The 21,639-nt window shown below is 39.3% G+C and overlaps 1 protein-coding gene across 2 annotated transcripts in view; it reads right to left on the bottom strand.

Annotated features, from left to right (window-relative positions):
• Nucleotides 1-18,697, bottom strand: part of dachs (unconventional myosin-IXb-like dachs) — a 50,103-nt gene extending 31,406 nt beyond the window's left edge. The window contains exons 1-2 of one of the 2 annotated variants that reach the window (XM_090375028.1): nt 18,305-18,697; nt 1,327-1,476 (exon numbers count right to left, since the gene is read on the bottom strand). In XM_090375028.1, coding sequence (XP_090231154.1) covers nt 1,327-1,476; nt 18,305-18,395 — 241 coding nt within the window. In that variant the 5' untranslated portion in view covers nt 18,396-18,697. The remainder of the gene's footprint in view (nt 1-1,326; nt 1,477-18,304) is intronic. The other variant, XM_090375029.1, reaches the window with a different exon arrangement.
• Nucleotides 18,698-21,639: the final 2,942 nt, after the last annotated feature.

The raw sequence follows: 21,639 nt of genomic DNA, 5'->3' as shown, positions 1-21,639 counted from the left end.
CTCGAGGTGAAATTACACCCCTCCTTCCCCTCTCCTTTCTACGAAAGTTATGTCACAAACAAGGGTTGTCTCTCCCTTCCCCTCCCCCCCAAACCCGGACAAGACATTCATAACGATGTAGTAAAAATGTTGAGGCAGCCGTCAGCGAATCTGCTACTATCGGTATGGTTGCGTTTTGTGTCACGTGACTGGCTTTGCGTGCCAGAAAGCAAAATAACACATTTGCTTCAAGCGCTGAGTTCGATTATAATAATTTATACATCTTGCCTTCAATTCTAATCTCTTTGAAAAGTGGAATTGCACGCCATGGCAACCATATCGCAAAAAATCACTGATTTCAAAATGAAAAATTGGTAACCATGGCAACCATATTGAAAGTAAAAATTGGGAAAAAAAGAAAAAGTCGATTTCATCCTTGAAGACAGCGCAAGAGATGAAAAGCTAGAAACCAAGGCAACCGGATCAAAGTAAATAAAAACTGTCAAATTCTTGGAAGAGTGCAAAGATGACATATTAGTAACCATGGCAACCGCATCAAAAGTAAATGAAAATGTCAATTTCTTCGGAGAGCGCGAAGATAGCATATAGATAACCATGCCAACCGTATCAAAAGTAAATAAAAAAATGTCAATTTGGAGAGCGCGAAGACATATTGGTAACCATGGCAACCGCATCAAAAATAAATGCAAATGTCAATTTCTCTGGAGAGCGCGAAGATGGCATATCGATAACCATGGCAACCGTATCAAAAGTAGATAAAAAATGTCGATTTCTTCGGAGAACCCAAAGATGAAAAATTGGTAACCATAGAAACCGTATCAAAATACATAAAAATGTCAATTCCTTCGGAGAGCCCAATGATGAAAAATTGGTAACCATGGCAACCGTATCAAAAGTAAATAAATGTCAATTTCTTCGTAGAATGCAAAGATGACAAATTGGTAACTATGGCAATCGCATCAAAAGTAAATAAAAAAACGTCAATTTCTGACAGTCGAAAGGTGAAAAATTGGTAACCATAGCAACCGTGTCAAAAATAAATTCCTTCGGAGAGTCCAAAGATGGGAAACTAGCAACCATGGCAACCGTCTCAAAGTTAAATTAAAAAAATATCAATTTCTCACGTAAAAAAAAAAAAAAAACAGAAAGAAACTGTAAATTAATATTAATCAGCAGGAATTATTGTTTATAGTAAGTTATTGTTAAATTTGTCAATTAAGGTGTTTTTAAAATTAATTGAACCGATTTTTTCAGCAAAAAAAAAAAAAAAAAAAAGAAAAGCAAATGAGCATAACTGACTGCTATCAGAATTAGGAAACACCGTACCTTGGTAGGTAGCCAGGGTTTGGCCATTGAGAGGGCCGCTTGGGGCTCCGCCGCTTGTCACGTGCAGTCGGTTTCTCAAAGTCACTAGTTCAGAACTAAGACTGCGCAGACGCTGCTGAAGGTGCACAGCTTCATTGGAAGAGGACGCATCTGTAGGAAAATCAAAGCATTCACGTGAGTTGCAGGGATGAAAAACGGGGAAGGGAGGTTTGGGTAAAGGGTGTGTAGAGTACACTACGATACCAAAAGTACTGGGACACAATGAAGAAGTATATTTTTATTTTTCAGTCCATATTCACTTGGAGGTCCCGTCGACTGGAGAGCTCACCTCAGTCCATTTCGGAACAGATTGAATTTTAGCACGGGTTCAACAAGACAAGGTCCTCGCTTATTTTTCCATCAGTGCAAGGATTCTTCAACGCACAGTTCTGAGATGAGTGGATTGACCACGGCTTACATATGTATGTGCCAAAAGAGACCCCGACTCGTATTAAAATGTCCCGATACTTTTGGCAACGTAGTGTATACAACGATTGTGTAAGTGGTATTACATTCATTTCTTTAATCTAAGGATGGATTAAAGATTCAGAAATTAAACTAGGAGAACTATATTCATTAAGAGAAACCTGGAGGAAAGGAATGTCAGGGGATTAAATATACAGGAAAAGAACGTGGAGGGAAAGATTCTTAATCTTTTCCTCCAGACGAAAAGAGCATGAAAGGATTATGAAAAAGGTGCAGGAAATGACATCAAGGCCAAGATAAAATGCGAATGAACTTTGAAGCAGCGCATCTTTGTATGATTTTAAATTCTTCACTCTGAAATTCCTTGATCCCTCATTCACACTCGAGCGCACTCTAACGAAGAGTAATGGAACTACAGAAGGTATTATTTACGCAATGGGCTAGTAACCCACACGTAACTGTACCGAAGACAACGACATCTATATCGGTTTATCGTTTTTATCCAAAGGGGAAGGAAATGACGAACCCTTGTGTTGTGACGTCATCAATTTCGAACATGTTCGCGTGGCATACTACCATATGGGCCCCGTTACCTAACAGAAAATAATCTTAAAGAACACGATTCATTAACAAGAACATTAAACACGCCCATTTCATATCAATATTGCAATAAAATAGCCATAAAACTGTGCCCCCTAGCGGTAGAAAGCGGAACTAGAACAGAACCGTGGTGATTTATGCCAGTATCGATACCCTGCACAATTCAAGGGTACATACGATCCTCTTTGGGGAAAGGGGGGGGACGGGTGCATTTCATATTATTTCTTCTGCCTGTCTTTCTGGTTACCGACACACCTACCACCGGGACAGACGATTGTTGACTCGCTGGCCCTGTATTATGAGGTCACTCCCACTATCTTAAACAGTAAACAAACTGAATTGTGGTAAGGTCAAGGCAATTGACTGGGTCATCAATCTGGGTTTACACAGACAATAAGGGTCTTACCTATAAACACAATGGTTGGCACTTTGCCAACATTGTCAGATCGCGTGCGTGGGTTGTGAACCATTGAGATTCAATTTATTATTGTTATCAGTATTCAATGTCCAGTTGCTTGTTCCGGTGGCACGGAGGGAATCCCCAATCTGCTGAAATTTAACCTTCGAACTGCGCCCATTTGAATACAATTGAGGATGAAGTGAACTTTTGACTTCGTTCTTCAAGGTCCTTTCAGAGTACTCAGTTCTCTGAAATGCGCTTGACCTTGAACAGATTTGCATAATGGCTAAATGGACTTCAGTCCGGATTACATTTTAACTTTTAGGGCTCCTGTATGCCGGTTAACTATTTTATTAAATGATACTAATGTTCGTATATACTCATAGATGGCAGAACTGTTGAGAAGCGTTAACATGTTCAATCTTGTCTGTCTGCCTCCCACTTCTCCATAATGGAAGTTGAAACTAAGCCAGAAGATTCAGAACTAAGTTTGGCGATCGTTTAAAGCATTTATGCATGGATTTCTTGGAAGAAATGCATGGAAAAAAGATGGATTTCCATGAATTTCTTGGACTTCAAAGATGAACTTACATGTATTTCTTCCATTGTAGAAAGACGATCTTCCTTGGATTTCTTTCATGGAAGAAAGATGGATTTCTTGAACTTCCATGAACTTCCTTGGACTTCTTGAATGGAAGAAATCCATGGATTTCTCGGAAGATAATTATGGATCTGTGGTGTGAACTTTATTGTAATATAAAACTATGAGTTGCCGAATATTTTTGAAAGTCCAGCAATGGTTTTCATCAGAACATATGGAAAAGTTGGTACCGAGCTCGCTGGGACACTGCCATGATGGAAGATTACTGTTGGTTTCTTATGAGGAAGGGCAAAATGGACTGTAAGAAAATTCTCTCAGTGGCCATTCTCTCAGGAAAAATTCTTTCTAAGGAAATAGAATGAATGTAGTACATCATATGTTTTGATTAAAGTATTAAAAAAAAGGGGAGAATGTTCAGAGAAAAAAAAATAATTGCAAATAAGATAGAAAGACAAAAAATTTATAATATTACAGTGTGGGTAATCTGTAATAATATTGCAGAAAGCAAAGATAGAGAAACAAAAAAGGGAGGCAAAAAGCAGAGGTAGTAGAATAAGAAGAAAGTGAAAGAAAAATTAAAGAGAAAAAAAACAAAGAAAAAGAAAAATTAAAGAGAAAAGAAGAGGCGAAAAAAAGCATAGAAAAATAATATATTGGGAAACAAAGAGACAGAAAATGAGTAGTCAAAATAGAAAGAAAAACAGTCACAAAATATGAAAATAATAAGACAAAAAAGAGACAGAAGACGAGATGAGCCAAACGAGGGAAAAAAAGAAAAATCAGAAGTAGAGAGAAAGAAATAAGAAAACTGAAGAGAGAAAGAAAAAAAAGAGGAATAATGAGATAGAAAAAAAAAGAAAGAAAGAAACAGAAGTCAAAGAAGTAGAAAATTAGAAATATGAGAGAGAAGCAAGAAAGAAAAAGCAAAAAAAAAAGTAAAAAAAATAGAAAAAATGAGACAGAACAATGAGAGAGCAAAAAATGAAAAAAAAATAGAATTCAATATCATACAGAAGACAGAAAGAGAAATAAAAATGTGATAGGCGAAAAACAGTGAACAAAATTAAAAAAAATAGGGAGAAAAAATGCGACAGAAGAAAGAGCAAAAAAATGAAAGAAGGGAGAATGAATAAGATAGAGAGCAGAGAAATTAGTGTAAAAATGAGAGGGAAGAAAGAGAGCGAAAAGAAATGAAAAAAGAGAAAAAGGAAACAGAAGAAAGAAAGCGAGAAAAGGAAACAATTATAGAGGGAAAACTGATGGAAGATAGAGGGCGGAAAGATTGGTGTAAAAATCAGAGGAAAGAGAACGAAAGGAGAGAAAAAAAAAATGAAAAAATTACAGACAAAAATGTGAATGAAGAATGAGCAAAAGAAACGAAAAATGAAACAGAAGAAAGAAAGCCGAAATTTTTTTTTTAAAAATTAGAGAGAGATAAAACTGAAATAGAAGATAGAGGACAAAAACTAGTTTAAAAATAAAACAGAGGAAAGAGAACGAAAAGAGAGAAAAAATATGAAAAAAGAAATGAAAAAAATTAGAGAGAAAAATGCGTCTGAAGAAAGAGTGAAAAAAAAAACGCGTAAACACGAGTAAAATGAAACAGAAGAAAGAGAAAAAAGAAAAAAAATTAGTGGAAAAATGAGATAGAAGAAAGAGAGCGAAAAATTAGAAAAAATGAGACAGACAAAAGAGAATGTCAAAAAATGAGACGAAAAAGTGATAAAATAGAGAAATACAAAATAGAGAAGAACAAAAAAGAGAAACAAGATAGAGAAAAGAGAGATAAAGAGACCCGAAAATAAGAAAATATAAAAAAAAAGAGAAAAAAGTGAAAATACAAAATATTAGGAGAAATTTGCGAAACATTTAATGAGACTAAAGAGAAAGAGATGGGAGAAAGTAAAGAGTAAGTTTCTGCTTGAGCGAGAGAAAAAGAAAATGAAACGGAGAGAACGAATGGAAAAGAGAGTGAGCCAATCGTATGAAAGAGTGAAATTTCCATCGTTTGATTGGAGCTGGAAAAAATGCATTTTGTTTGTCAAGAGAGCATTGAAGGGATGAAACGTGTTTGATGCGCACCATTCCGCGCGGTTTTTTTGGCGTTCTTGTTTTTATTCGTCCGCAGGTCGCCGGTTCGGCAGGTATTGTCGAAGCCCGGGGCAGCCACTTCCATCAGACGTGACAGCGAACATTAGGCCTGCCACTATAATGGGCCCACAGCGTGTGTGGATGATTATAATTTCCTGGAAGACCTAGCCCACTTGGACAGCGAGTATAAAAACTATTATTACGCAGCTGCAGATGCTTCCCCCTCCCTCCTGGGTCTCGGGGAGAGGTGAGTCATTTAGGATGACATTCTGACGAAACACAGGTACACAAAGTACACAGCAAGTCGGACCGGTTTACCCCACAGTGACTTTAGAGGCAAACACGTGCACAAATGAATTCCAAATCCACGGCATGAATATAATATTCTCTCTCTCTCTCTCTCTCTCTCTCTCTCTCTCTCTCTCTCTCCATTGTATCGCATACCATTCAAATTATTCGTTTTTTTTTCGAATGTATTCTAGAAAAGTTCTTCCGTTTTGAATTACAAATGTTCTGTCCGTCTGTCTGTATTTTTGTCACGCTCTTTATGCAACATTTTGACGTCACCTATTGGATTACTAACTAACTCCAGATAATTTTACTATCTTTTCCCCCAAAAATAGCAGAGTTGTCTGGCATTACTAGTCCAGTAGCAAAGTTGTCGCACGTATTCTTTCTGTGATGTTTGTAGATGAGTTTGTAGACACAGAAAGAAACAAACGTTTTAAATTTATTTCTTCGATATTACATTAAATGTATACTGATGTATGTCTAACCAAAAGGAGGAGAGTCTTACTTTTCTAGAAACGTGGATTTTAAAACCCACTGACGTCTGTTTTCCCCCCACCAAACGACCATATCCAATCTTTAAGCAAGATTAAACCAAATTCAAAAACAAGGCTGCTTAAAACCACAGACAGTTTTAGAGATGAACACAAGATGTATATATTAACCTGCATAATGATGCAGCTGTAACTGCATCCTAAATTTCCCAGTATAAAAGAAAAACGGAAGTACAGTGGTGTCATGAACGGCAGCAGTGGTCATTCGAAATTTCCTACATTTATTTCTGAAAAGCAAGTTTTTTTTTTTTTTTTCTAATGTCAAAAATTTTTAATAAGGTGCAAAATCTACAAATGCAACAACAGATGTTAAACTTTTATAAAGACGAGATCGGTTAAAGTGTGGAACTGACTGAACTCTCATCATGACAATGCACCAGCTCACTTTCTGTAAAACAGCTTTTTGTCGAAAAGAAAAACTTCAATCAGCCGCCATATAAACCAGATATGGCTCTCTGCGACTTTTCTTTTTATCATCGAGACAGAAATGAGTTTAAAACTCCGATAAATTTTATGGATGGGTGGATAGTAATAAAAGAAAGAATGAAAACTAAACGAATTAGATGAACACCTGCAACGCGTTTAAACATTCTAAGACTGATGTCAAAGGTCATTGTTCAAGCGAATTGTGCTACAAAAGGTGGAACCTCCAGGAAAAATTAGCAAAAAAAGATAAATACAGAGTTCATAATGCCTTATGGCTTTTCATGTCTGGAAGAGCAAACGATGGAGATACAAGTTGTAACCTAATAACCTTCATTTCCGGGATTCAGGCTATTTACGTATTAGCTTTTTCTTTTCTTTTTTCTTTTTTTAATTATCATTGCTTGGTTTGTAGCTCTGGGTTGAAGATAAACAGCGAAGGAAGGAAGCTTGTGGGGGGGATGGGGTGCGTTAAGCACCCTCTGGCGAGTAAGTGCATCTGAGAGTAGGTGCGCTGGTATCGCTCATTCGGAGCGTCAGGTAATAATCGTATATACAGCCCGCAGCATCGTACATTTCCATGACGAAGTGCGAAGAAAGGGTATGGCTGGATGAGGTCAATGCTTCGACCAATCCCTGTACAGGTCAAGATGGAACTGAACGCAGGTGTGGAGTAAACGAATGTAGAACGATATACAAATATTGTGCATGTCGGGGTTATGTTTTCTTACGTTTCGTAAGTAAACATCGTTTTTGTTCACGATTATTGGAAATAAAATTCCCACGAGCGTACACTGGTTGCAAAAATGTTAGGGTACGTCTACAAATGACCAAAAAACACACTAGCTTACAAAAATAATAGACAAGGCTGAATTCAGGTGAAAGTACGCTATGAGTGAGGGAAGGCAAATTTTTCCTTGATTGGATTACTCCTCGATTCTATCCATAAGATGACAGTGAGGGTATTAATGCTCACGCCATTCTCTATCACACAAATGTTCGGTTTCTGCTGCATACCTTTTCTACAGATGGGCATTGTTCAAATTTCAGTTGATGTTAATGTCTTCTGTTAGAATAATAGATTCTGATTATCCGCTGAAAATGTAATGCACATGCGCAGCGGAATTACAAAAACTCGAAACGGGTTCAGAAGACCATTACAAACTCTTCTACACACCCATTTCCTATAGCTTCCTGAGTATGATGCTAGTTGAGGGTACCCCCAGTCTACACTGAGGATATCCACAACATCCTGCTTACCATGTGGCAGTTTTCCAGATGACTGCAGATCCTCGACACAGTCTGCATCGATACATGTATCACCTCCCTTAATATGCTTAAGAATTCTTTCACTGCATAAATACCAACAATCATGAATCCCTAATGCTTGCTTTCTCGGTGGCTGGTGCCCTCGTGGGTGGTATAGTGGTTATAATCACTGTCAACCCACATCGGGCAGAAAAGGTGAGGTTGAATCCACCAATGACACGCGGAATCATGTCATTGGTCCATAGATGAAATATCTACAGATTTCATTTCCATAGAACACAAAGTAATTCAATTTTGATTCGAATCCTGGCAGAAGAATGTCGAATTTCCTAATATTTTGGAAGGTCAGTGTATAATTATAAGGAATTTAATGTATTTTTTCTATGAACTGGATGCATGTTCTGGCTAACGAGCCAGAACATTCAAGTCAGGTGCTATAAAGGTGCGCATCACAACAGCACCACTAATTTAGCAAGCTGCAGAATTCATCTCAATAGGTTCTTTCTTTCTTTCTTTTTGTAGGTTGCAAGGTTTCGAAGTCTGAGCCCTGTCCTTAAACGTGCCAAGAACAAGCGTTTGACAATATTTTTTAAAAAATTAAATGTATAATTTGTAATTAAATTAATTTGTTTTTACGTATAATTGATGCAAATTTCTCCCCTTCTCAAAAAAAAAAAAAAAAAAAAAAAGAAAGAAAGAAATCGGCTGCCAGAGAATCCTTTCGTCTGATTTAAATTTAAATCGAGCTTTAATATCATAATTAAATTTTATATTCCTGATAATCTCGTTAACAAAAATTACTGTGTTTAAAATTTATTGAAAACTCCATAACATTCATCTGGACGTTTCGGGTGGATTTATCAGTCTTTTTCAACAGTAATAAAGAAATAAGTTGTCGTTTGGTTCTGTTTTTATTCAGTTTTTCAAAAAAATACCATTGCAGCTTTTCGATCATCAGTATCAGATCATAAAACAACAACAACAACAAACAAAAAAACAAAAAAAAAAAACAGAATAAGCAATATTCTGTTAGCAGTAACTAAAGTGAAAGTTTCCAGATTTTACTACAACAAACCACGTGAAGGAAGCTGAAGAGCCTTAATACTGTCGCGCCCCCTACACGTTCATCCTAAAACTATCAGTCATAAGCGAATCTCCACTGACAACTCCAGACGATTACAAACTTTTATGAACTCATAACGGCATCTGTCAACTGGAGTTAATTGACGCCCAATGCTAATGCATGCAGTCGCGCGTGCCAATGAACTGTCCCCGTAAGTCCGGTGCCTTTTGGCAGTCGACGAATGATGTCAGCATCATCCGTAAGGGGGCGACATCGCAGTGCAAGGGGGAGGGAATGGATGAACACTATCCAAGGACACACGACAAACGAAGGACGGTCGCTGTATGCGACAGGATTTTTGAAACGCGTCACTGAGTTTTGTATCACGTTGCTATAGCAACAGCCGATAAGGAGTCTGGACACTCCAGTTGCCGGAGATTAACCCTGGGACGTTTGCTGTCCGCGCTTCGTCCGGGTACCCCGTTCTTTAAAGCGCTGCTCAGAGAATGAAGATCGAAAAGGGGCCACCACCTGAGGGCAAGTTACCATTCTAAGGTCATCGAAGGTAAGACTTAAGGAGACACCCCCGTTCACTCCTCTGGCATCAACAGCTCCTCATCTGTCCAGTCAAAACACAAGACGCTCTTCAGTTAAACCCAAACACGTTCACTCCCCCAAGCAGACGCTGACCAATCAGTTTGAAGAAGGTAAGGTGGAAGGCTTTCGCTTTTCCCTCCTTTGAAACGTCATTAACTCAGGAGACTATCTTTAATAGCTCTTTTCCAGGAAATCAGACAGTTAAGATTAAGAGGAAGATCCAAACGAACTAGAAACAAAAGACAAAAAAAAAGCACTAATTCGCGGTATTTCTCTTTGATTTAAAATCTCTATCGTTTGGCATAAAGCTGTCGTTGCCTAGCAACACATACCACACTTTGCTGAAATCTACAATTAACTCGTGCCAGTGTAGCTCGTGATAAATACTCAAAATGGCGACTTACTTGTCGTTTGGCTAGTAGTGCGTACTATAAGAGATGTGTAATTAATTTGAAACCTCCATTGGACTTCCCTGCAATAGTGACTAATCATCCCCCCCCCCCTGAAAAAAAAATAAATTACTTTGTCGAAAAGTGAAGTTTAGTTCCACCTGCTACCACCAGGAGGTCCATAGGTTGTTTCAGAGCACTGCCCTTTCGATTAATTACTCCAAAGATTTACCCCGAGTGCGAAGTCTGACACGAGTTAGTAATTCCGGCCCCCACGACCCCTTTATGTGTGCTGTCACTGAGACATCAACTTTAGCAAAGCAATTAGGCTATGCACGTTCGCGAAAGAGTTGACTAATGGCTCGCGTCCCAAAACGAGATGTTTTCACATTCCACACTTGACGACCCTTGGAGGGACTGCAGACAGCTCCTCAAGATTGGCAAAAGATTCGTGCTGATGACCCATCAAGTACAGAAACCGCTGGAATCCTATTAAGCGAGCCAAAATAGGAAATATGGTTTGGACACTCTTCTTATGGCCAGGCAGTATCGATAATAAACGAATTTTATTATTACTGTAATTGAAAAAATAATAGACGCTTATTTATGCACTCAGTGGCCAAAAAATTAGATACCTTTGTCACACGGTATGATCACAAGTTCCTTGGTATTGGATAAATATTGAGGTCTCTTAGACGATGGGTCATGGGGAGGACACGTGATCTTTCCAGTTTTCAGGACAGCAGCCACCAATGAAAGCCAAAAAAAGACCAATTTTCAACCGAACTATATGGAGGGAGTTAAAGAATCTGGGATTAACTTCTTCTTTCTGTAAAAAATCGAAATATTCGACTAGAGTGGGATGAAAGTGGATTGAACCTCATGAAAACATGCATCCAGGCTCTCTCATGTTCAATCAAGCAGCTAGAGATGGTGTCTGGTATACTTGGCACTCAGGTGATCATGGATTCTTTCAAGACGGCAACTCAACATCTACCCTGCTGGCCTAATTCTACAGCTGTGAACCCAATTGAGAATGTCTGGGACACGTTGGAAAGGGCAGTCCGACTTCGTAGTTCTCTACTGACCACAATACAGTAGCTGACGAATATCTTGATGGAAGACTCCTCAGCCCTCTAGTAGAGTTCATGCCACCATGTGTACGGTGGCTATAATTTGGCCAAAATGTGATATTGAATAAAGATTTTGTAATACAACACTGAAGGAATTTGGCTTTTCTGAAAAAGAAGAGTCCAACAGCTCAAGGAAACAATTCTACCTCAACGAACACAAGAAAGATCAGATGTTAATTGGCGTATTAAACTGAATGCAACTTAATTAATAACCAATCTTGAAAATTCACGATGGAACATTGATAAATTAAGATTGGTTGTTTTATAATCAGCACCAAGGCAGGTGAAACCATGAAGAGTTGTTTACATGGACTGATTTTAATTATCTCGTAGGATACTAAGTTCATGGGAGATTAATACATCGTGTCTGAATTACATGTACACTGTCCTAACAAAAGTTAGGAGACACTTCTGATTGCAGGAAATAATTGGTGACTAAATATGCAAATATTTTGGTCACCAAAAAATAAATGGAAGTTCAGAGCTAAATTGAGTCCAAAAACTACCGAATATGCATAAAAAATACTGACTGACACGAATCGAGACTACTTATTGTCTTATTTCTCCACCGGAACATAGCAAATCTGAGATTGGAACTGCTAGAGGCAACAAACAAATCCATTAGTGTTTTCGTAAAAAGTATACAACGTCTATTGGAACCGTTGTCCAGTGGAATCGCTCCTATAGGGTCATAAGTCCAAGTTACACACTCGTCGAGTTTGATGCTTTAAACCATCCAGGATCATTGTTCTATCCTCAATGGCTGAAGATGAAGATAGATGCAACTTTAGATTTTTATACTTTTGACAGCTTTGTTTCGGATCCAGCTCATCAGTTTAAGGGAGCATCTGAGGGACTCCAATGGAATATTATTCCCAAATGTGGAAACAATGTTCCATGGTAAGGTGGATTTATGCAGTAGCTGTTCAGAAGAAAAGACCCAGCAATACCTGAGATGTGCACCAAGAAAGGTTAGAAGTCAAGATTCCCTCCCCAATACAAAGTAAAACTCCCAGCCAGGCCATGTTGCTTCGAGAAGACTTTGAACAAGATGCCTTCCAATTAGGGGTAGGCAGAAGATTTGGCTAAGTTTGAAGCAGAATTGGATGGTTATCTTCTGGTGACCATTCAATACAGGAAGAAAAGAGTAGGCGAAAAGAAATGAAAAATTTACAAAAAATATTGAAATGATTAATATCAACAACAACACTGATTTTTCATCAAAATATCCTCCTCCTCGAGATTTTATCATTGTCGTTCATAGACGTGGATTCTGGAGATTCATTTTATAATAGTGTCTTGACCAACGTTATTTCAAACGATCTTCAAGGTTTCCCATAAATTTTGTGAAGATGGGCGGACTTCATGGATTTGATAGTCCCACAAAAGCTCTATTGGGTTGAAGTCAGGCAATTGGGGTGGCCACGCCATAATTTGTAATACCCCTCGTGTTGTTCAGTTGCTGGAAAGTCCCTGCACAGCTTACAGCTGTTCTTCGGATCATTGCATTGTTTTAATTTAAAATTTTTTCCACAAAGTCGAAGTCCAGAGGACATTGCATTGTGCTCAACAATGTTTTTATAACCTTCTTTTCTTAAAATTCCTTCAATTATGACGATACGATATAAACCACTCCAGAAAAACAGAAGCAACCCCAAATCATGATGGAATCATCACAGTTCCACATTAAACGGTGCCACATTGTGGCACCGTTTTTTCTTCAGTTGATTGTCTCGCAAAAACTCTACGCTTCGATCCAAAAATTTCAATTTGAACTCATCTGTCCACAAGGCGTTTTTCTACTCTTCAAATGTCCAATGTTGGTGGCTTTTAGCTCAAGCCAACGGTTCTTAAAATCTTCTAGTTTTAAAGATGGTTTTCGGACCGCAACACGACCATGAAATCAATTGTTAAAGACGAAGTTTTACAATGGATGAAGACACGGGAGTTTCTCTGTTCGAAAAATCGAGAATATGATATAATAATCTACCACATTCAGTTGGGTTGAGTTTTCTTTAGGAGCATCGGCAACCAAGGTAAATTGCGTGTGCTTTGAGATCCATTTTCTGTTTGTTGGACGAAAAACCCGAGTTTTCAGGAGAAAAAAACCATGTTACCATCGCCTGAGACCGACTAACTCAACCTCGTGAAAAAATACCCATAAAAGCTCCTCCCATCATCAATTCGAATTCACGTCTTTTCCACCAGGTGTGGGGAGGACGGCAATCCTACCAACTGTGCTACGCACGAGGGCCCACATTCAGTAATCTTCTACACCTTTCTGGAATATTCTCGAAATTTCTAAAATATTCGAATATTTTAGAACTTAGTACTACTTGAATAAAAAATAAAAAAATTGAAAATTAAGAAAATGAAACAGGATTCCAAACTTTTAGGTGGGTGTGTACCTAAGAACTAAAGGACCCAATCGCTGGATGGATATCGGTTTGCTTCCTATACCATAGAAAAGTGAAATATAGAGCGAAATATACCAAAGTCATTTCTTAGAGTTCTACCAGCTCTGCTTTTGCACAACCAGCCACAACTTTTCCAATGTCCAAAGTAGATTTTCCAATGGTACGAAGAAACTTCACCCTGCTAAAACACAGTCCTTTTGTATTTCTCGCTAGGAACATTGGGTGAAAAATCTTTTTTTGCCGAAATACAGCTCTTAAATATCGTGACATGGATTCCACTAAGTGTCTGAGGGGGGTCTAGCTCCAGATTTTACCATTCTTCTGTTTGTCAGCCGATCTATTGTGGTCGGTAGAGAACTGCGAAGCTGGACTATCCTTTACAACATATCTCAGACGTTTCTCAATTGGATTTAGATCAGAATTAGGTGGACATAGACAATTTTTGGACGGTGGACATTTGTGTTTTCGTCTTGAAAGAATCCATCGCGATTCGAGTGAACATTGGAAGTCAGTACCAACAGAATACATCCCATCCCATGATACTACCTCCAGCAACCTGAGTGTTGGACACGAGACAGTCTAGATGAATGACTTCGTGAGGTTCGTGCTACACTTTCACCCTACTATTGGTGAAGGAACTTATGATCATACCACGTGACAACTGTCATTTGCATATGGTTCGTTTAATTATCTGTTGGTGCCAATTGCAAAAGATTTCATAAATTAATCTTAAAATTCAGTCTTTGGACATTCAACGTTTTCTAATGAAAGATTGCTTAGATAGACAGATAAAACAACACTAGAGAGAAGAGGGGGGAGGGGTGGAAGAGGAGGAGAAGTGTTGAACTGTGACCCCGATTCGAGAATTTTCCATTTTATCCCACTCCCTCCTTAAACAGCCTAAAGTCCAACTGCTGTTCATGTAGCGACTACAACGCCATCTCATGAGATACGGCAGGTCACAGAAAGATCACGGTGGTTGCAAAATACGTGACCACGATAAAATACACCTTAAGCACACTACCCTATCAGGGTGGAGGAAGAAACTTGCAGAAGATCACGTATTCGGCCATGCTTCGCTTGTCTCATCATACTTTGCGAGGTTCACCCGCTCGACGGCCCAGAAGTGGCAGAAGATACACAAATAAGACGAACATTTTGATGTTTAATAAATAACTCAGTGGAAACATTCGTTCTCCACCAGATGGCGTTCACAACGCGTGAACTCCTTTGTTGTCGGGTCCACAGCCAATTACTAGCGTGATAATACTTAATTGGCCCGGTTGACATTGAATTAGGGGCGGGCGAAGGGGTGTGAAACCAACCCACACACACCTGTTGCCCTAAACGCAACTACTTCCCTTGATTACTACATCGTCTGCCGGAAATTTTCTATGCTAGAGCAGTCATGCTTACCGTTAGGGCGTTAGAGGTGGGAGGGGTCTTTAGACTTCGTCCTCACGAGCTCTTTGGGAGTCTTAAAAATCCCCTTCGAAGGGAAAATTTCTAGATTTCCTATTGCATCATCAAGTGTTGCGTCATCTTTAGATGGTGAATGGCGACTTTTTAATGAGAGCTTCCAAAAGTGTAACTAGCTCGTGCGCATTCTTAACCCCTTATCGTCTGCAAGCACCCGTTCGCTATCTTCCTAATTATCAACCGCATTACCGAGAGGCCAGATCTACTTAGCTAGTGGGGAAATAAGTCATTTGTTAGTCCCTTAGAATGTTCCTTACATGTTAATGAGCGTCTGAGAACATTTAATTATCTGTGCCGACCCCTATCCCGGGGAGCTCCCCAAAGCCTTCCCTCCCCTTCGGCACTCGTAGCGGAACGATATATTATCATCGCATCGCTTAAGAAAAATCTGTTGGGACGCCACTTCGAGTAGATTAAGAAAACACATAAAATATAACACTTACAAAGAAAGAAAAGCTTCAAGTTGCTTAGCAACCGGACTTTAAACAATGCATAGTTGCTATGCATTGTTTAAAGCATGCACACGTAGATAAACACTTAATTTATGCCTGCCTTTTATACATTGATCTTTCTAAATTTTCTTTTTTTTTAATGTTATTGATCTTTCAGAAACATAGCAAACATCGTCGCAAAGAATTCTCTCGGTATTGCACTACTCCTATTAAACTGCTCTTCCTAAAGAAGATTCTGGCCACCTCTAACGACTCTGTCCAAACAACTCCAACGCAATGTCCGAATTTCATCAATAAAATTTTCGATTAAGCCCGAAGCATGTCTTCCGTTGTAGGCGCAGATTATATCTTTTGTGTCGTCATTTATACTGGCACCGTACACCAATTATTAAAAAAATTAACTGTGGTTTACAGGTGTACAAGAAACTCCATCACATGTACATGCTCGCTTTTGGGGTTTGTTTATCAAAGATCATGCATGGTTGTTTATAAACAATAATAGAAAGTTATTGTTTTTTTTTTTTTTGGAATGAACGTTTCAAGTCATTGTTTTTAATCATTATTATTACTACCAGTTAAAAAAACAAGGAGGGATACCACCTACACGATTCTTGGCCCATCCCTTGAATTTACTTACATCACTCGATCAAAAAATAGTTCCGGCTTAACCAGTTTGAGCACAAGTTGTGTGCTTCCACAATAGTCTGTTTAGAAATCGGCAATGCTAATTATAAGTCGCTTTTATCAGAGCAAAGAAAGAGAGAGAGAGACCATGTCTCTCTATCTCTCGCTTCTATTCGTGCTCTTGTATGTAAACTCAGACCCCCGCTTGGCAAGTGGGTGGGAACTAGAAGGGGGAAGAAGACACAAAGTGCAGAGATCTTCGAAGAAAGGCGGATCACATATGTTAAACAGACGCAGTGGAAAGAAAGACTGTAGAAACAGTACGACAATAACTTGCTTGTTTTCTGATGTGATATCTACCCTAACTCATTCTTGCCTGCAGAGTCACAGGGGAGAGCGAAGAGGGGGGGGGGACTGGGGTCAAAAAGTTACTGGCAAACAGGTTTCTTATGAAACTTCCTCACCACAATATTTACATGGTGAGAGCAGCTTTATTTTTCATCTTGAAGAGATCGTCTTAAGTTAAACTGTAAGCAGCGCCATCTAGGAAAAAAATCCCATCAGATAATTTAAAAATTTTATTTAAAAGCAATTTTTTAAATAATTAAAACATTTTTAATGACTAAATAATATCAAGGGAAAATAAAATTAACATTTGAATAAAGTTTTAAAAGTATGATGTTTGTTACTATTCTCCCTTTTCTTTTTTCTTAAATTTATAACTTTAATGACGTTGAGAAAATTTAAATTGTTGGAAGGGGCGATGTAAGAACCCAGACTTGTACCCTGGTTATCAGAAGGTAGAAAAGTGATTGATGAATAGTGGGAGGTGTTTTGAGGGAACCATTAATATAAACTGAAGTTTGTTCCTTCAGACGCATGCTCATTTAATGAGTTTGTCAGACATGAGGAGACCTAATAAATTTCCAACACTGTGTCCCTAGTGACAGGCGTGGTGTATTAATACAGGTAAAGAAATAAAGGGTTGTGTGTTCACAGAATTAGGGGGAGGGGTGGTAGAATAAAAAAAATATCAAAACAAGAACCTCCAGCTATAAAATTTCATTTTGATATTTAATCTGGTTTCAAATTAAAATGTTAATGACAGTAATGGAGAACTGGTACACATTCGAGTTAAGGGGACAGTGATAGAGTAAAATGGAATTTGTAGGGGGGGGTGAATTAGAGATAGAAAGGGGCGGAGAGTAAATACGATCATTAAACCGGACGGCTGGATTAAACTTTTTAATTAGCCACAAATTTAATACTCTCTGTAGATGGCAATGAGTGATAGAGGGCGCTGCTGAACACAAACAATCTTGAATTAGACCAAAATAGCTTACAGGGACACGAGACTAATGATCATACAGACTATTAATAGCGGAGAAAGTAAATTATTTAAGCTTAATTTAGCTGCCGAGATAAGTCCACATAAAGCAGGTTCGAAACCGGGTTAAAAGATGAATGTTTTTTTGCTTTTTTTTAACGTAGAAGTTTTAAAATTAACAGGCTAAGAAATTACATTAAATGCTGGGAGTGAAAGTAATATAAAGGAACAGCCACAGCCAGAAATTAACAATTTAAAGTGAAGGGAGGAAAGCAAGTAATTAAAGAGCCAGACATAAATTAGCATATTTAATAGCAGGGAAGAAAGGGAAATAAAGGAACAGCCATAGATAGAAATAAACAATTGAAAGTGGAGGGAGGGAAAGCTCAGTAATTAAACAGCCCATGCGTGAAAATCAAATATTTGCCTTTAGTATAAATTAATGAAAAAGGCTTAGTTAACTCTTAGGGAGGAAAAGAAAATAAAAGAACAGCCACAGACAGAAATTGACTATTGAAAGTGGAGGGAGGGAAAGCTGAATAATTAAATAGCCCATGTGTGAAAATCAAATATTTGCCTTTGGTATTAAACTAATGAAAAAGGCTTAGTTAACTCGTAGGGGGGAAGAAGGAAATAAAGGAACAGCTAAAGACAGAAACTGGGAAAAGTTGAAGGAGGGAAAGCTAAGTAATTAAAGAGCGCGGGCATCAAAATCAAACGATTTATAGTTTAAATTTTATTTGTAATTAAAATATATTTTTAAATGCCCTATTTGAGGGTTCTCTGGAGAGTTGTTGCAAACGTACCTTGAAGTTTTCTTTCTGTTTCCCAGAACTTCTGTAGCTCCGAGAAATATTTGTCCAGGATAAATACCTTCGAGAGTCCTAAGGTTGCCATACCGGCTGTGTATTAGGGATTTGGCGGTCTACATCACTCGCCAACATCAGTGGGGAAGGTCACAGTCTGAACACCTTTGCACGGCCGATGATCAGGTATTTCCGTGTCTGGAACATCTCGAGAAGGGGGTAGGGGAAGTCGGTGCAAGAGGGGGTAAGGTGGTCACTGAAAATCCAAAGAGACAGTTCGCAGGGAGACGGAGGAGTTGGACATCGCTGACAACAGACCCGGTGGGGCCAGTCCGCTCACAACACCGTAATCACACTTTGCGCCCCGTCAAGGGAACTCCATCGCACTGTCGAGACACGCACACACACAAGGAACGAAGCTGTGACCTCGCTTTGCGCGAGAAGGATCAACACCAAGCTGGTTCCGAGCGTCGTATTGATGAAGGAACGCCACAAACGCTGATTGGCTCGCGAGGTGCGGTGAACACTTGCAATAGAGAAACTGCTGATGCTCCTGCCTTGACCAGGTAGGGGCGTGCCCATTTCGCTTCCACGGGAGGGGGAAAGGACGGATAAAGGTGATGACACGAAACGGGGTTTCGGAAGATGTCTCTCGCTCGCGTGTCCATCGCGGTCATTCGGAGTGCTCGTAACTGACAGTCTGGACCGATTCCGTAACGCTAATGCCCCTTCGTTGGTGCGTGAGCAGCTTTCATAAAGATGCTTACAAACACATCTTTGCGCAGCCTCCTGGAAAACAGAATGGGGAGGGGGGGTTGGAAACTGAGACGCGACGGTAGTTCCTAAACACTTCAAGGTCAGTCCTAGCATTGCTCAAATAGGTCAGAAAGTACACCACTGGCGATTCTTAGTTTTCGCGCTTCGAGTGGACAGCTGGCGACCTCTTCTGGTAGACAATAACGTAAAACGGTTTTGTTTCCCGCCCTTTCTGCGTTCGTCCATCTATCTTCCACACGTACCTCGTTCTTCATTTTAGCGTATCATTTGCGTTGAGAAGGGGATGGGGGAACTTCGACCCTCAGATTCAAATCTGTTCTCTTCTTCCATCTTTCTGTCCATCCACGATTGTCTGAATAATATTTTGTTTTTCATCTCTCCATCAAAAAGACAACTGGCCTTAGAACAAACTTCCTCTGCAGTTCTCCTGATTTATTTTTGCCACCTTTAATGATTATTTGTTTGATTTGTGCGATAATAAATTCTTCGAAAATGTGCAGAATCCTAGACTCCGAACAAAAAGTTACCACTGCCCATACATCAAAGTTGCTATGTAAACACTTCGTGGTACTATTCAGGAGCCCTCAGATTTACGGAGGCCACCACCCTGACAGTGCTTGAAACATTGAAAACTGATTTGCATCATAAGGCTATAGCGATTTAGGCTTAACAAACCTATTGATCGCGATAAACAAAACAATACTGGCATTTCTTGGGAATCCCCATTAAAAAACCACCCTACCACGAATTTTCCACAGTCAGCAGCGCGAGTGTTCGTGTACACGCGCGTATTGCGAAGTGTCAATGAGCAAATCGTGTCTACATAAGGATAAAGGTAGGCGGGAGACAGAGGCCAGGTTAGGGCAGACCACACGCATTTTCGTCATCAAGGTCAGTCCGAACGTGATTCCTGGGGCTGTTGGAGAGTTAACAACTGCACTTTTAGAGTGTTGTCGCATCACGTGACCCCCCCCTTCCGTTTCCACTAGTTTTTCCAGTAGACAGCCTACAAGTTTGCGTTTGAAGATTGTTACCTCTTTCTTGTTGTTTTAACCCGCCCACTTGAAGACAATTTTCAAGCCCCCAAGTCGCATCAGACATGCTTTTGCCACGATACGGAAGCGGAAATGGCTTTCCAACATTTCAGAGCTAAAAGAGATACAAATGGAATGTTATAGGATATAAAACCAATCGAAGTTCCTATTGACCTTGATATGACATTAAAAAGAGGATTAGGAAGAATTCCTCACAATTCCTGAATTGTAGAAAAATAATCCTGCAATCCAGGAATTGTCTTATAAAAGTTAGACAAATCCTGAATTGTAGAAAATAATAATCCTGCAATTCAGGAATTGTAGAAATTTGAATAATTCTCGCTAGATGGCATAAATTATCATAATACACCAGTCTGTGTTCTCGTATCTACACTGACGCGTATTTAAAAATCACTGCCCAGCTCAAATTTCATTGCCACAGTCTGTAAATGTATCGGGTGCACCCACAGTTCCCCTAAAGCACATTTAGGCTCGTCCAGAACGCCGGGAACATTTGAGTAACCATGTATGCGCCTACTAATCTTCCTTTCACTGGCTCCTGGGGTGCCTATCTACCATCCAGAGAAATTGTAAGAAAATACAACCCCCGCCAGGACACTTAGCAGTCAAACAGGTTTCTGCCGACAAAGGTAGACCAATTGACGCACCGCTTTGCTTAGAGTGAAGAGACCACAGCTTCCTATGAATGCAGGAGAGTAAGGCAAAGTTACCCTCAGCATTATACGTATACCTTGAAGGAGACAGTCTTCTACATCCTTCAATATCTCAAGAAAAACCCATCAGAAATTCAAAGAAGTTAATAGTAAGTCTTAAATTTTCACTGTTTTCGAAACGCAAAAAGAAAAGAGACAGGTGCTGCCATCTGGTGACCCTAAACGAAACTGCGCGTCTGAAACCGAATTCATCTTTTAACAAAATTATTAATTTGATAATGAATTGCAACTTTTAGCTCAGTCGACATTTTATTTATGCCAATACCACACTTTGTGTGTTTTAAATAAAGGTTTGCACAGGGCTGTGCAAAGGTACTTGGGGATGCCTGGATGCAAAAGTGGTTAAGGGTCCTCGTTTATTTATGTTGAGACTTAGATGGTTCCCTCGATTGGGCCCTCCTAGATCGGGCACTCTGGTGCATTGCATCCATTGTACCATTTGCAAGGCCCTTGGTTTGCAAACCAGCGCCATCTAGTAATTTCCATTACCAGATAGCGCTGCTCATTAAGTGCATAAAATCTATTGACTTCCCAGATTTTTTTTGTATTAATTAATAGCGCCACCTGTCAGAGAGATTTCTGATTTCGATGTAAATTTTATGACCAAGTGGTTGCCTAAATCGACTGGGAATAAATGCGAACTTTTTAAATTTTTTCTGTGTTTCCTATCTCTTGGCAAACAGCGGGAGCTACACACCCCCTGGAGGCATTTCTTTTTTTTTTTTTACTAACCTCCAGCTAGTTCCGCTAACCTGACATTTCCGACGCTACCACCACACAACTGATAAAG

This window comes from Mastigoproctus giganteus, chromosome 6 (assembly GCF_048544385.1).
Source record: "Mastigoproctus giganteus isolate SK-2022 chromosome 6, ASM4854438v1, whole genome shotgun sequence".
NCBI lineage: Eukaryota > Metazoa > Arthropoda > Arachnida > Uropygi > Thelyphonidae > Mastigoproctus > Mastigoproctus giganteus.
This window is presented reverse-complemented; position numbering and strand designations above follow the sequence as displayed.